Source organism: Mus musculus, chromosome 10, assembly GCF_000001635.26.
Source record: "Mus musculus strain C57BL/6J chromosome 10, GRCm38.p6 C57BL/6J".
Taxonomy (NCBI): Eukaryota; Metazoa; Chordata; class Mammalia; order Rodentia; family Muridae; genus Mus; species Mus musculus.
Window position 1 is genome coordinate 14413996 of NC_000076.6, and position 16065 is coordinate 14430060.

The window sequence follows — 16065 nt, forward strand, 5'->3', positions numbered from 1 at the left end:
AACTGACTTAATGAAACATTTTAATCAGTTATATAGCCAGGGGCTGGAGAGATGGTTCAATGATTAAGAGCACTGACTGCTCTTTCAGAAGATCTCAGTTCAATGCTACCATCCACATGGGGACTAACAACTGTCTGTGACTCCAATTCCAGGGGATCTGATGCTATCTTCTGGACACCAGGCATATACTTGGTACACAGACATATATCTAGGCAAAACACCCATACAAAATAAAAGTAAATAAATCTTTAAAAATAATTTGTGTAACCTTGTTCTATATCACAATTATATAATAAGAAATGACATTGCATTTTTAATCATCTCTGTAACTTACTGTGAATACATAGGCACCAAGTAAGCTTAGATTAAAACCTGATCCATCTCTTCAAAAATTACATGATAGATAAAACTCATATTAAAGTTCTATATTCTATAATAAGTTGTGGTAAAAAGATAGATAATAATTTTGAGAAATGAAAACTTAGTGAAGATTTTATTTGAAAATTAAAGGTACTATATTTATTATAAAAAACTCTCTTTTTTTGCTCTGAAACACATTTTCATGCTAAATTAGAATAAGGATATCCTTGTAGGCTGTTTTGTTCTTTGTAGCAACGAATGTTTCTCATGTGAATTTAAGCTAACCAAACAATAAGTGATAAAACATCTGTTTTCAGGAAAATATAACTCTTCTATTTAAAGTTCAGCCATGAGAAATATGGTTGAATCCACATTGTATTCTAAGCCTTTTTAGGAAGCAGTATTAAAAATTAAGCCACGAGAGCCAAGAGCAGGTGGAGACTAAGAAAGGAACGTGACCCATGTCCCCTCTCAGCTGCTGTTTCTCTCCATATAAACATCACAGCTCCAGAAGCCAAGTTAGGTACAAAATATTACTGGGGTCTCCGCAGGCATTAAAGTGAATCCATTCCATTTCCAACCTTATCTCCATCCTATCTGTATGTTTCCTCCTTGAGAATGTTCAGTCTACCTAGGAAACATCCGAAAAAGCTCCATTTTGTGGCTGGGGTGGCAATGAGAGAGCTTTACTTGGTACCTTCAGTTTTCCTGAACTGAGGTCTAAGGGTCATCCCAGGGAGGTTGGGTGCCTATATAGCAAAAAGATTTCACTCCATCTTGATTGCTTTAGTGCTAAGTTCATGAAGCCTTCCTGTTACAAAACAAAACAACAAAAACAAACCAACCAACCACCAACAACAACAAAAACAAACAAACAAAACAGCTACAGCTGTCCATTTCTTTGGTGAACCGAAGCCTCGCTTGAGAGAATCCAAGCCAGAATTCTGTAGCAACAGTGACTTCCCCTTGAAATCTGCCTTGATTGTTTATTTCATTTACTTGAAACCACTCCATGCTATGTGAGCAACGGTTTTCCAGCCATTCCCACCCTCCCGTCTCCCTCCCACACAGTGCAGTCTTTAACATCCATCTTCTGCTGTATATTTGCTTCACACAAACACCAATATTATCTCAGAACTGAGAATTTCTTAAATCTCAGTAAATGTGACAGATTTTTTTTTTTTTTTAAATTTTAGACTAATACTATTTCCAGCTGTGATGAAGAAGAAAGAATGCTGTAATTCACGTGGGAGGTAGGGCTGTCTATGGGAATTTTGAAGGTAGAAAATCTTAGCCCATGCTTTTGGAAGCCAGGCTAGCTGTGCAAATACAGTAGAGGAAGACGCGGAAGAGACTGTAGAGAGTGCCCTGAGCCTGCAGGATGGAGACGTTCTAAAAAAATCTTACAAAGAAGTAGATTTGCTTTCTGATTCTTAGTTCTGTCAGTGAACCTAGAATGGTAGTAGTGTCTTGGAAAATAAATATAAGCCTCTTTTGACACTCTGGCATAAATGTTAACTGTGCATTATATGACTTGTGTTCAATCTTGATCCTGATGGTGTTATTTGTGGGCGAGGAAAGATATTTTGACTAGAATATTTGACTGCCATATAGAATCCATTCCCTTTGTTTGGCTCATGCAGAGACAGCTTCCAGGAGTATATGTAAAATGAGTAGCTATTTCTTAGATGTTGAGCCTAATTATTGAAAAAAAATTTTAAAAAAATGCTAGAATGGGTTTCTCCAAATATCATGGTGTAAAATCCAAGTCGGTATAAGTGGCCATCTGTCACTGTTCCAAAAGGTCTCATTGAAATCCAGGTGGAGGGAAAAATGATAGCTTTGAGTGATTTCTTTGAGTGTTCTTCTATCTAAAGGCCACTGGTATTTCCCCAAAAAAAGTCAGCAATAAATTTGTACAAAAAATAACATTTTTCTTTTCTGAGTCTGACTGACAAACCTATAGAAACACAGAAGGAAGACATAAACATCAATATAAACATAAAGCAACTCTAGGCAAAAAAAAGAGGTCAGGCAAGCAGCAGTGGGCAATTAGCGTCTTAGATCATGACTGTGCATTTTGGAGTTTTGATGTGAAAATCAGTCAATAATTCATCAAACTGGCTATTTGGGAAGAAGAGGCTATGTGTGCTATATACTTGACCACTGTGAAACAGTCCAGATGGCTTCTAAGCTCTCCAGTGAGTCTGCTCCGAAGACTAAACACCTCCTGGGTTCTCTTGTTACTCAAAGCCCGCTGTTGATAGGTTGGGTTTATGACTGTTTTGGGAAACTTTGTTTTGAATCTTCTTTTCATACTACAAAGACATCCTTTACAAAGTTATTTCTCTGTGGCCAAAAAAAAAAAAAAAATGTCCTCTAAAAGGGTGAGTAATATATTTCCTTGCGATGTGTCATGTTTCATCGCACTTGATGTCATTTCCGGTGTCTGCCGTTGAAAAGTACCCACTTTCAGTTATATATAATAGTATCCCATCTTTGCCTTGGCAGCAATTACACATGTGCCTTATGTGTGTCCTTGTGTCACAGCTTAACTTCCATGAGACTCCTAACAGACCTAACAGGCCAAGAAAGAGTCAGATGGCATTTAATTTCATGTATCTCAAAATTTAACTTAATGTCTTAGCCAGCCAACAGGATCGAGATTACTGATGGTTCCTGTTGGACAACAAATTAAATTCCCATTAACTTATTGTTATGTTTACTAGCATTTAATAAATGGACATAGATATTCATGTCCCAAATAAGAACATTGACATGAACAGAACAGTCAGCTAAAGAATATGATTTAGTCCTCAGCTTCTATTGAAAATTATACTTTTAATACCGTGACACCTATTAATGTGCTGTTTAATTTTCATATATATACAGACATATATATAATATATATAATAAAAATTATATATAATATATAATAAAAATATAATAAATATATATAATAAAATTTTATTGTCATATATAATAAAAATATATATCATATATATATTTATTATATATAATATATATATTATATATATAATAAAAATTTTATTGTCAGATCTTTGGAAAGTCATGACCTTTTCCTACATTAGTTTGCCTATTAAAAAGGAGCCTGTCTCTTTCTGAGGCTCCTGCTTTTCAGTCTGACAAACCTGAGAGTAACAGACACTAGATGAAAGTGTTCCGTTAACTCCCATGCAGTCCACAAAGATACATGATTTCTGTTGCTCCATGATATATATAAAACATAATTAAGGTCAACATCTCTGAATGGACCGAACATTCCTTTTTGTGTTCCCTGCAGCAGCTGGTTGCAGAACTGTATGGTATATTTATTATGCTCTCACATTTGGATACACGTAATGGCCTGGGTATATTTGACTGCTAATCAATACTGCCTTTTATTTCTGGAAATAGAGAATTGAGGATCAAGTTCCCGGTATGGACTAAAATTTGCAACCTGTTGAACTTATTAGGAAAGTCAAAGTTATCCATATGTTGGAGAAGTAGAAAAGGCATTGGGGATCATACAGAATTTAGTAGTTAAATTATATATATATATATATATATATGAATATGAGAGGCTTTTCGTGTGTGTGTGTGTGTGTGGTGTGTGTGTGTGTGTGTGTGTGTGTATGTGTATGAAAACTTCCTGGAGCAGCATGTGTGTGTGTATTTCTGATCCTCATCATTTCAGAAAAAAATAAAAGAGAATTTTCTAAGTTTCATGTGTCACAGGGCTTATTCCTTTCCCCCTTTAAAAATCAGGCATCTTCCTGTTACTCAGAAGAGAGACCTTGAACTCAGTAACTTTCTGTTCCTGCGTCCTGAGCTCTGGGGTTACTGACACACACGACCTCACAAGACTTTATATGCTTCTAATAAAGCATAAAGTTCTTCCAAAAATAGGCCTCATGTTGAAGGCAGAGACTAGCTCACCAATAAAAGCCAATTTAAATACTGCCCCAGCTAGTTTTCATATGGCCTGGCTGGGTGGAATGACTGTCCATAGGGTCGTGCCCTCAGTACCATGGATGGCCCTGTGTGTTTAAATTGTTGTTGGGGTATTTTTTAATATCATTGGATGCAAATAAAATTGTTCTGCATTTGTATGACTTGAAAATCATCTTAAAAGACGCTGATTTATGAGGAACACTAACTTGGTGACGGCTGACAACATTTTTCCCTCTCGTCAAGAGACCCACGCTGGGAAAACTCAAGCATCTCCATTCCCATTAGTGGAAACGGAGCTGCACGGGGGACTGTAGCGCCTGATGAAGTGCACTGAGACTGCCAGGAAATTTTAACGGTGAAATCGAGGTTGGGCTGGCAGATGACTACGCCTTTCATGTCCAATCCTGAAATATAAAACCATGGAATTCCAAATGCGAGTGGACACTTTGGTCAATATTTACTTGGGCACTTGTATGTAGTCTATCGTAAAAGGGATAAAACAGTCCCTTTCCTGAGCTGGATCCCTTTATAGATTGTTCATATGGTACAACTTCAGCTTCCAACTTGAGGATATACCCCTGAGGCCTACTGTTCCACATACTTGTGATAACAAGCCTACATGCTTTGTGTGTCATAATCGTGTATCTATTTGCTGAATTAATTAGTGAGTATTTATGCCAGAGGCATCTTAGATTGGATTTAGGTCACGGCTGAGCCCTCTCCTTCCCTTCATCCAGCATTTGTTTATTTAACAGACACTGAACATCTACTTTGTGACAATTGTTTCAGTTCAAATGCTAGCAGAAGTTGCAGGGTGACAAGTAGTGACTGCTACTTTCCTTCAGATAAGCACGTGTGTCTTAGAATATGGCACTGGGGAACACCCAGTGAGGCAACTGAGTACTGGGGAGTACAGCCCTGATTTCCACCCCAGCTTAGAATTTTTTCCATCCATCCATCATTCTGTAAACAGCAGAGGAGCTTCAGGTGTGCTATCAGTGGTGTTCTCATTGAAAATAGGAGGGTGGAGGTGTTGGAGACCTATAATCCCAGCTCTTAGATGGCGGAAGTAGAATTTTGAGTTTGAGACCAGCACAGTGAAATACACACACACACACACACACACCACGGTGGGTTTCAGACCATGTTATCTAATTTCTTATGATGTGTGGTGCTCATGCCGCTTCAGTGCATGAGAGAGTTTGTTCATACGAATGGAGAATATTTGGTGTCTTAAAGAATGCTCTCAAAGGACTTGAAAGGAGCTCAGAGCCCTAACATGAATGAGGCCCTGGGTTTAGTCTTCAGCACCACAAAGTAAAGAATATGATTTAATTTTCAAGATATAACGGACATAAATCCATTTAGAGAACACGAGGGGACACACACCAGAGGGTGTGTAATGGAATCAAATCCCATCATTGGGGAGACAGAGTCAAGTGGATCTCAATGAGTTAGAGTCCAGCGTCTGATCTATGTATCAAGTCCAGACTAGCTAGTGCTATATAATGAGACCCTTCTCTACCCCATATACATATATCTATATATAGGATGGTAAGAATCTTGAAGAAGATAGCTTATATATTTTTCCAAAGGAGAACATTGGTATGTTTGATTGGTTGAATTAATTTCTGTACCTCAAAAAGACAAATTTCTGAATTAGACTTGGATTTCATTTCTAAACCTCAGGCACTATGGAGGCAAGTTGAATCATGCTGCTTGCACACAGAACACCTACCTGTGCAGTCCACATGAAGGGCAGCAGTAGTGCCCTGAACCAGAAAGAAGACAAAGGTATGACCCTTCAGCTTCTCGTTAGGCTCTCAGCTAACCCTTAAACTGCTTTGTCCTCCCTTACATGACAGTATACTTACTGACTGCCAACTATGTACCAGGCACTGTTCTAATGTGTCCGGGAATTATTGCTAAAGAAAAATAAAGTCAACTAATGGTCTCCCTCTTTACCTATGCAAGAGCTCTTTAAGACTGGCCACTTACACCTATGCTCAGTATCTGGAGGAGCAACAGAAACTTAATCTGTGCTGGTCAACGGGAAGCTGTCTACAATTTTGATAAAATTAGAAAGCAGCTTCTGCTCAGGGACCATTTATCTTACCTTGTAATGAATTGAAGATGGAGAAGAGGTACATGAAAGGAATATTTAAGGGTCCCCAGGCAAAGAAAGCAAACCCCCACGTCATGCCAAGCAGGAAGGTCAGGCTGACCACACTGCGCAGGTTTCTTAAAACCTCTTCTCTCAGGGTCCGGTTGCTTCTCTTTCCATTCCTCCCACAGATCTGCACCATGACCACAATGAACATGGCGACATTCAGGAAGAACATGACTCCGAAGTACCCGGCACAGCTCACATAAAACACCACAGGATCCTGAATCCAGCAGCTGAAAGGAAAAGAAACAAGAATCAGATAAAAGACTGGCTCCTTCCCTGTGTTTACTCATAATTTCCCTTGACCTGGTTTGCACAGTTTACAGCTTTTTTTTTTTTTGAAACACCATGGAAAGTCTACTAACTTCTGTGAGCCTCAGTTTCTTCTTTGATCCTTTCATAGTTTTTTCCCCCTCAACTTGGTTAGTTTTGGATGGCTGCTGTCTTAATCTCATTATTTAAATCAACATTAAAAACCAAATGAGGTCGCTTGTTGAATTCGGATTGGTGTGAGGGCATGCTTGTTTGGCTGATTATAAACCACATCTGACCCTCTGTGTGTCTTCACTCTATAAACAGGGATTTTCACCACTCAGTTTTGCTGTCCTTTCCTGTCAAGGGGTGGATGTGTTGACACCATTTCAAAAAAATAACATGGAAGCAGAAGTCTGTTAAAAGTTTTGTGTGTGTGTGTGTGTGTGTGTGTGTGTGTGTGTGTGTGTGTGTGTGTGTGAGAAAGAGTTATGGTATTATGGCTGTCAGTTTATGTCCATGTGCAAGAGGCCAGAAGAGCTGCAGAGATTTTTAGCTTTGGTGGTTTTTAGCCACAACATCAATACTAGTTAGTGGTCACCTATGTCCCTAGTTCCTTGTCATCTATTATTAGATAATTTATTCTTCATTGTCACATTGAATGGAGGATTCAGAATCCAAAGCAGTTATTATAGTTGCTGAAGCAAAATATTATAGAATTAAAAGATTCATGTATACATATTTCTTGCACACAATTATAAGGCATATGTAAATTATAACATCTTCATTAGGAGTAATATATGTGATTTTCATAAAAATATCAGCTAATAGATGGAAGAAAAATTCAAACAATTCTGTATTGCAAATTCTAATGTGAGTAAGGATGAAAAGCAATGCAATTTGCAAATATTCCAGAGCTCCTTAAAACTATGGAAATTCTCAAGTACCAGAAATTCAATTATTTCAGGAAATTAAATTTATCTTAAAGTGAATTGGCCTCATCCTGCCTACTGAGGTAAATGCTTTCTTGAACATCCTGGGATCCTAGAACTCAAGATGATTTCTAGCATATGAAGAGTGCTCACTAAATTATTCTTTATGATAGCGGAACTTTAAACAAAGCTTTAAAATCCTATAACAACTGAGTAAGATTTTACAGTCCCCCATTAAAGCTGACTTAGTTTAAAATAAATTGTTTCTTGTAAAGGGCCATAAATAATGCTGCATGTTCATGACACTAGATTTCCTTTAAACTTGAAAATCTCTCAAAGATCCTAAAATTCTTACAGGTTGAGCTTGTTGGGGGTTCAGGGTGATGCTTCAGAAACACAAAGAAGGGAAGACCACAAGGGATGAGAACTCATTAGCTATAGGAGTTTTATCTGTCCCTGAAGCTTACACAGACAGGAGGTGTCACTGATCTCACATAATAAAAATGTTCTTTAAGCAATCAGTAATTCTTCAAATCAATAGGTGTCAATAACGACCCACAATGTGGTTGATAAGGTATGTGAGAGCTAATTGCTTAAACAATGTAATGCCTTTAATTTCAATGACCTCAACTTGTGAAGAAAGGTTTTACAAAAGAACTCATGGAGAAATGGGGAGCCATTGTCTGTAAAGCACTCATGTTGGCACTAGGTCATTTCAGCCAGAGGCAAGAATAGTACAGAATCTCCAAAAGTAGATGAATCTTCTGGGTCTAGAAGAGAGCATCTCACGCATCCAAAATGTCCAATCATCCAGTACAGTGTTACTAAAATAAGGAAGGGCAGCTCTGACCTTTGAAATGGTTTATCTGCGGTAGAAGACTTGTGACTGATTCCACAGATGAAACTAAAACCTTCAACATCAGAGCATTATTATCACCATAGTAACATATCAAACTTTAGGAAACAAACTGCATGTCCCATCACAATCTTCCCCCAGACGCATATTACTCACAATTCATCATCCTGATCTTTCCCATAACTTTCTTTTCCATATACTTCATTTTGTCTTCTGCTCACTAGAATAATTGACACCACCAAGGCTGGCAGACCTGTTATAAAAAAAATACCATGACATTGAGAGCTCTCTTGAAGACTCTGGGGCTGTCTTATGGGACGGATGCTGTCAAGCAAGTTGGTTGGTTAAAAGCAACAATAAAATTGTCTCCTCAGTGTGGTACATATAACTCTAGATGGCAGTAGTTAAACTACTTTCTAGTTATAAGATGCTCAAATCTTCTGCTGGGTTTAGTGATGCTCACTGGAGATTTACTGTGGTAGAAGTACATCTCCTGAATTCAGCAGAAGACAGCAGTGTGATTGTGTTAATGATGCTATATTGGGTCACCAGAGTTTGAAAAGATAAGGGGAATGCAGTTGCTGCTGCTGCTGCTGCTGCTGCTGGTGGTGGTGGTGGTGGTGGTGGTGGTGGTGGTGGTGGAACTTTTTCTCCTTCTTTCTCCTCCTCCCCCTCCTCCACCTCCTACTCCTCCTCCTCCTCCTCTTCTCCCTCCACCTCCTCATCTTCATTGTTTTCTTGTTTTTCCTTTTTTTCTTTTTCATTGTAATAATGATGTATTTCAATGTTCCTCACATCACCAAAGGATTTTACCTTCATAGTAGCTAAGAGTTGACAGTTCTGCTGTGCCAAAGAATGAAATATAGGCATAATTATTTGGATATATATTTCCTGCTACGGTCAAAGCTATTTGACTTGAGTGATTGCATTCATTCTCAGCCCACAGGGAACAGGTTACATTCATTTAAGAAATAGTGTGTGTATTAAGATGATCTATCCATGAAGTCGTTCATCAACTGTTTCAATGAAGAATGGTTCTGCTTGGAGGGTGGCACAGACATTAAGTGAAGGTAAGATTCTGGTTCATTGGCTGCGATGATTTTGAAAAGCATTCATCTCAGAAAAAAAAAGAGTAACTTATAAGGTCCTCTTCTTCAATATTGATACAGTAATTATAAATATCAAGCAAAGCATTCAGTCTCACTCATTGTTTTTCTCTTACAAGCCACCTCCCAAATTAATTACGTTTCTTTTGGCTATATAAGTAATTTTGAAATATGTAAGCTGTTCTGAAACCATAGTATAGTGTAGAAACATCAATTAAACAATGCTACTAATAGAGAGGATGAGATAGGAGAGCGTGATTTCAAGACTAGGTACACAGCAAAACACTGTCACGTACAACAAGCAGAAAGTGTATATGGATTGTGCAGTACTGAACCTATTTTTCCAATTACCAAATTAGACCACTGGATGACAGCCAACAAATCTCTAATTCCTCATATTTTTTAATTTCAATTGATTAGGACATGTTGGTAATATTAATGTTCATATTAAGAGATATTAAGGAAAAGTGATTGTTACTTCCTGTTATTTTTGTTGTTAGAAGTGGAATTATGTTTGTTTAGGTTTGTTGAAAGATTAATTTCTTGCTTTTTCTAGGGTGATTTTCCTTGTGTTGGTGTTTTACATCTATTATCCTTTGTAGAGCTGGATTTGTGGAAAGATACTGTGTAAATTTGGTTTTGTCATGGAATACCTTGTTTTCTCCGTCTATGGTAATTGAGAGTTTTGCTGGGCATAGTAGCCTGGGGTGGCATTCGTGTTCTCTTAGGGTCTGCATAACATTTGCCCAGGATCTTCTAGCTTTCATAGTCTCTGGCGAGAAGTCTGGTGTAATTCTAATAAGCCTGCCTTTGTATGCTACTTGACCTTTTTCCCTTACTGCTTTTAATATTCTTTCTTTGTTTAGTGCATTTGGTGCTTTGATTATTATGTGTCGGGAGGAATTTCTTTTCTGGTCCAGTCTATTTGGAGTTCTGTAGCTACTTGTCTGTTCATGGGCATCTCTTTCTTTAGGTTAGGGAAGTTTTCTTCTATAATTTTGTTGAAGATATTTACTGGCTCTTTAAGTTAGGAATCTTCACTCTCTTCTATACCTATTATCCTTAGGTTTGGTTTTCTCATAGTGTCTGGATTTCCTGGATGTTTTGGGATAGGAGATTTTTGCTTTTTGTGCTTTCTTTGACTGTTGTGTCCATGTTTTCTATGGTATGTTCTGCACCTGAGATTCTCTCTTCTATCTCTTGTATTTTGTTGGTAATGATTGCATCTACGCCTCCTGATCTCTTTCCTAGGTTTTCTAACTCCAGGGTTGTCTCCCCTTGTGATTTCTTCATTGTTTCTAGTTCCATTTTTAGATCCTGGATGGTTTTGTTTGTTTGCTTTACCTGTTTGACTGTGTTTTCCTGTAATTATTTAAGGGATTTTTGTGTTTCCTCTTTAAGGGCTTCTACCTGTTTATCTGTGTTCTCCTGTATTTCTTAAAGGGAGTTATTTATATCCTTCTTAAAGTCCTCTATCATCATCATGAGAAGTGATTTTAGATCTGAATCTTGCTTTTCTGGTGTGATGGTGTATCCAGGACTTGCTATGGTGGGAGAATTGGGTTCTGATGATGCCAAGTAGCCTTGGTTTCTGTTGCTTTTGTTCTTAAGCTTGCCTCTTGCCATCTGGTTATCTCTAGCGTTACCTGCCTTTGCTATATCTAACTGGAGCCTGTCCTTCCTGTGATCCTGGTTGTATCAGAACTCCTCAGAGTCAAGCTGTCTCTGTGATCCTGAGATCCTGAGATCCTGAGATCCTGGGTGTGTCAGAACTTCTGGAAGTCAAGCTGCCTCTGGGACCCTGAGATCCTGGTGTGACAAACCTCCTATGATCCTGTGATCCTGGGCATGTTAGAGCTCCTGGGAGTGGAGCTTCCTCTGTGTGTTGTGGGAATGGCTGCAGAGTTTGTGCCCAAGGTCTGCTCAGGGTACCAGCCCAGGCAGACCAGAAGGAACTTGTGCCACTGGTCTGGCAGAGTTCCTGTGTGCCTGGGTCCTACTGGTCCCAGTAACTCCGGGTGCTGGAACAGATGTTGTGTCCTCCTCACCTCTAATCCTGTGATCCTGGGTGTATTAGAGAGCCCGAGAGTGGAGCTTCCTCTGGGTGTTGTGGGAATGGCTGCAGAATTTGTGCCCAAGGTCTGCTCAGGTCACCAGCCCAGACAGACTGGTTGCTTGTTTTTCTAGACAGGGTTTTTCTGTGTATCCCTGGCTGTCCTGAAACTCACTTTGTAGAATAGGCTAGAGTCTACAACTCAGCCTCAACTCAGAGATCTACCTGGCTCTTCCTCCCAAGTGCTAAGATTAAAGAAATGCACCATCATCACCTGGTTGAATTCAGCTTCTTTTACCCTTTTTAAAGTGAAACAGAACTTAAAAAAAAAATGTTGGGGGTAAACAGTGAGTGTATGATGTCTTTTCTTTTCTCTCCAGAGAATCGCTAATACTCCTGTCTACTTCACTGAGCCAGTTAATGCCTCCTCAGGTTCCTGAGAGGTTCTATGCTTTCTCTTAGGAGGGTGTGGGAAAATAAGAAATGGCTCATCCTTGAACACTTTCACCTGAGAAGGACTGTGACTGAGCTTTAAGGCACCCAGCTTGACCCAAAACCCAGAGAAAGAAAGCTGTTCAACGAAAAGACTCTAAACGGGATAACATGGCCTTTGAATAGCTGACTAAGGATTGATTCACCGTTAAAAACAAACAAACAAAAACAAAAACAAAAAAACCCAAAAAACCCCAAACAACTCAAGGCCATAATTTTGTAAATATCTTGTTTACACACATAAAAATAATACTCCTTTCCTGGCTTCCACGACAGGGAAGAGTAGAACTAAGAGTTTAGCTGACTACTATATTTGGAAACATAATGGGCTGTCAGCGGCTTCTGTAGCCCTGGCTAGGAGGGCCCTGGGCTTCGGAAATGAGTTTGTGGTGACTCTGGCCTAAGGCTTTCTTTTACTCCTGAATTTAGTGAGTACTGGTAAGGGTTTCAAAACCACACAGTGCTGGGGAACAGGGGATGTCCCTTCTCAGGATTTTCTTCTCTGATGCATGGTTTTCTGTGTCTTTGGGGATGATGCATGAGAAAGGACGTTTTGAGGGAAGCTTACCCCAGCCTATGATGCAGAATTTTAGAATATAGCGGTGGATGTAAGTGTTAAACACTTTCACAAGAGCAATGTACATGTGGATGGCTTCCAGCCCCATCCAGGTGAAGGTAGCCAGGAGGAAGAAGTGCAACAGGGCAGCCACAGCCGTGCAGAGTCCAGCCACGCCAAAGGAAGTGACCCAGCCATCCAGGAGGAAGATGAGATTCAGGAAGAGCAAGGCCGAGCTCAGATTCATCAGGATTTTGGAGGGATAATCCCTGCGCAGCTTCCTAAGGGTGGAGAAGGGAGTGTCACGCATGGAATAACACCTTACACCCATGTCTTAAATTCAGGACGCAGTTCATCTTTCCTACTGTTCAGCAGTAGGTAACTCCACATAAGAGATATGTGGAAGAGTAAAGATATTCATTAGTTTTTGTCAGGCTACAAAGTGTTTTTCAATGTGATTTTCATTTCAAATCTGTTTCCAGTTGTTTCCAAAATCCCCAAGTGTTTACACAGAATTTATATTTATTTATTTATTTCCTTGTCTATTCTTGAGGCAGGGTCTTCTCCTGCAACTCCGGGTGCCTTGTAATCCACTGTATAGCCCAGGCTGTCCTCCAACTCATCGCAATGTTTCTGCTTTGAGCCTTCTGAATGCTGGTATTAGGGACATGAGCCACCACACCCACATTTTTTTTTTAACTTAAGAATTTCTCCAGATTTGCAAGATTTACATTTTAATTAATGTCTTTATCCACTTGTATCTGTCTGTCTGTGTATGTATGTGCACGTGCGTTTAGATGGCCAGAAAAAGTCAGAAGGTGGCAATAAGGTCCCTGGCACTAGAGTTACAGATTGGTGTGAGTTGCCTGGTTGGGGTGAAAGGGTCCAACGCAGGTCTTTCTGCAGGAGCAGCCAGTGCTCACAGATGCCAAGCCATTCCTCTACCCCGACATTTTTATTTTCAAAGTAATTTCCCCAGAATTGTTTGATGTTTCTTGACTTTTAGTGAGTCAGAGATGCCTTTTTAAAAAGTTTCCTGTTTCAAGAATGTTTGCATACAATTCAAGAAGCAAATTGTCTTTACCTTTACAATGTGGCAAGTATTTCATGTCATTTTAATTTACATAAGTGCTAATAATCTCTAGCCAACTTGAATTCAGTTTATCAATAGAAATATGGTACTTATAAACTAAAATTCTATACCTGGAAAATTCATGCTGTATGATCTTATGAGAAACATGAGGATTAAAGGGGAGACACAAACATGATTCATAAACCATAGAATTGTTTTTATGAAGCTGAGGCAATTTTCAGGCTCACATTTGCAATTGTTAGCACTGGGCTTAGCAAATGGAAATATACTTACTCAAAAGCAACATATGTCAGGAGAGTTGCAGCTGAGAAAATGGCAGATATTCCGCACCCAATATAGGTAATGAACGTGAGGACTTTTGTGTTTCTTCCATCTATTTGTGAGGCACTCCTTGGAAGATCCTAATAAAACATGGGAAGCAACCATAAGTAAGTATTATTCCTCTTCCATGATAGTGACGCTTTATATTGCTAGAAGGTTCACTGTTGATATTAGAGCAGTTCAGTCTCAGGGGCTAAATACAGCAATGTCCATCAACATTGCCATAGCTACTTATGACACTCTAGTGGACCAATACAAGAACGAAAGCTGAAGCATCATTGCAGAAGTAGGTACGTACTGTCTTAAATCAGTGCCTCATTAATATAAGCTCTTAGTACCCTAGTGTTAGCCAAAGAGTGAAAACACTAAGATCCCAGCAAAACCAGGGTAAGCTGCAGCTGCCTTGTATGATAAGTTAACAATCACACCTGTTTCTGCAGAGGTAGGAGCATGGGTATAAATGGAGGCCGCTGTGAAAACATGGGCAATCCCTAGGCCCCTAGATGGTCAGGTAGGTGAGAGATGCTCAGGCAGGAACAGCTGGAGGTAGGTTGCTATGAATGGTGTTGAGATTTTATGGTCATTTCAAAGAGTGGCATGCATAAAGTTGGGTTCTTTTTATTTTTTTTTCATAAAAGTGATGTCACCAACTGTGTTAGGATCTAGCATTTTTAGTCCCTACAGGTTTTAAATGGCATAATTTAACGTGTCAGGAGTTGGGCAGAGTGGAAAGAAACCAACATGGATGGATGGGAAGCATTAATCTCACATGTTGAAGTGAACTTGAAAATCTGAACCTCACAGAAAGACCTTCCTTCTTCTCCTTAAATGAAGTACAAGGAAAAGATAAAACCTGAGGTAAGATCACTGATCTATCCTGGGGGAAGATGAGCTTCTCTTCCAGCATATAGGTGTTTAAAAATGAAAGAAGAGATTTATTGAATATGCAGTTTAAACATTTCAATCTTGTGATAAAAGTAAACTTTTCTTTCTATATGTCAATTCCCTTTTGTTTTCATCAAATATCAAGAAAACTGGTGCTCTCCCATAGGCCACCCCACATAGAAGCAATATTTCTGGGTACGTGCATGTATTGACACGAAGAAACAGAAGTCAGTCCTACATATAACTAATGCCATAAGACACACGCCGTGGTTTTGAGACACTGACACACAGTGGTGGAGATGAGTAGAGGTGGGGACCTGAAGCCAGACAGTCTTCCCCTTCCTCAACAGCCTATGAGTTTCTCAAAACACAGGGAAGACACGGGCCCATGACACATGCGATGGAGTTTGTGTCAGTGCCATTTGACTTCAGAGGGGTGTCTATCTGGTACAGTTTCCACAGGACCAGCTAGAGTAGAGAAATTGTAAGTTTTGAAGGATGATCAACTATTTCCATCTAGGTGAGGCAAATGAGACCAAATAAATAATTTAAAAAAAAAATCAGTACTTCTGCATAAGGACAGCAGTTCAAAGACAATTCTCACATCATGTTGTGCTTTCTGAGAATGACCACATGACAATTTTATCCTTCTAGAACAGCCAACATGAAGATATAAGAATGTCAAACAATAGGCAAGTCATTTCTATAACAGAGACACGTAGAAAAGGACGTTAGGCATTTTTCACATCGACAGATCAAAGGACACAATGATGGGATCATGGGAATATTTAGACTCCGAGACTATCTTATACAAGTGAACAAGAGTTTGTAAATCCAGAATAAAAAAACTATGACTCAAGTGTTGTTGGTCTGGAAGAGCCAAAAGGCTGTAGGCACATTACCAAAAAGGATGAATTTTGGAAAGTGTTTCTTCCAGTGGTTTATAATCTTATAACAGAGGCCAAAAGCAAAAGCGAAGGAATTCATTAACATGCAAATATCTACATATGTAAACTTAACATTTTACTCAGACAGCAA

At 39.1% G+C, this 16065-nt stretch overlaps 1 protein-coding gene across 8 annotated transcripts in view; it reads right to left on the reverse strand.

Annotated features, from left to right (window-relative positions):
- Adgrg6 (adhesion G protein-coupled receptor G6) overlaps window positions 1-16065 on the reverse strand; it is a 143141-nt gene that overhangs the window by 11413 nt on the left and 115663 nt on the right. For all 8 annotated transcript variants that reach the window (XM_030245001.1, XM_006512679.4, XM_006512681.4 and 5 more), the window contains 4 exons: window positions 14095-14222; window positions 12741-13009; window positions 8678-8774; window positions 6431-6714 (listed from right to left, as the gene is read on the reverse strand). In XM_030245001.1, the coding sequence (XP_030100861.1) occupies window positions 6431-6714; window positions 8678-8774; window positions 12741-13009; window positions 14095-14222 (778 nt within the window). The remainder of the gene's footprint in view (window positions 1-6430; window positions 6715-8677; window positions 8775-12740; window positions 13010-14094; window positions 14223-16065) is intronic.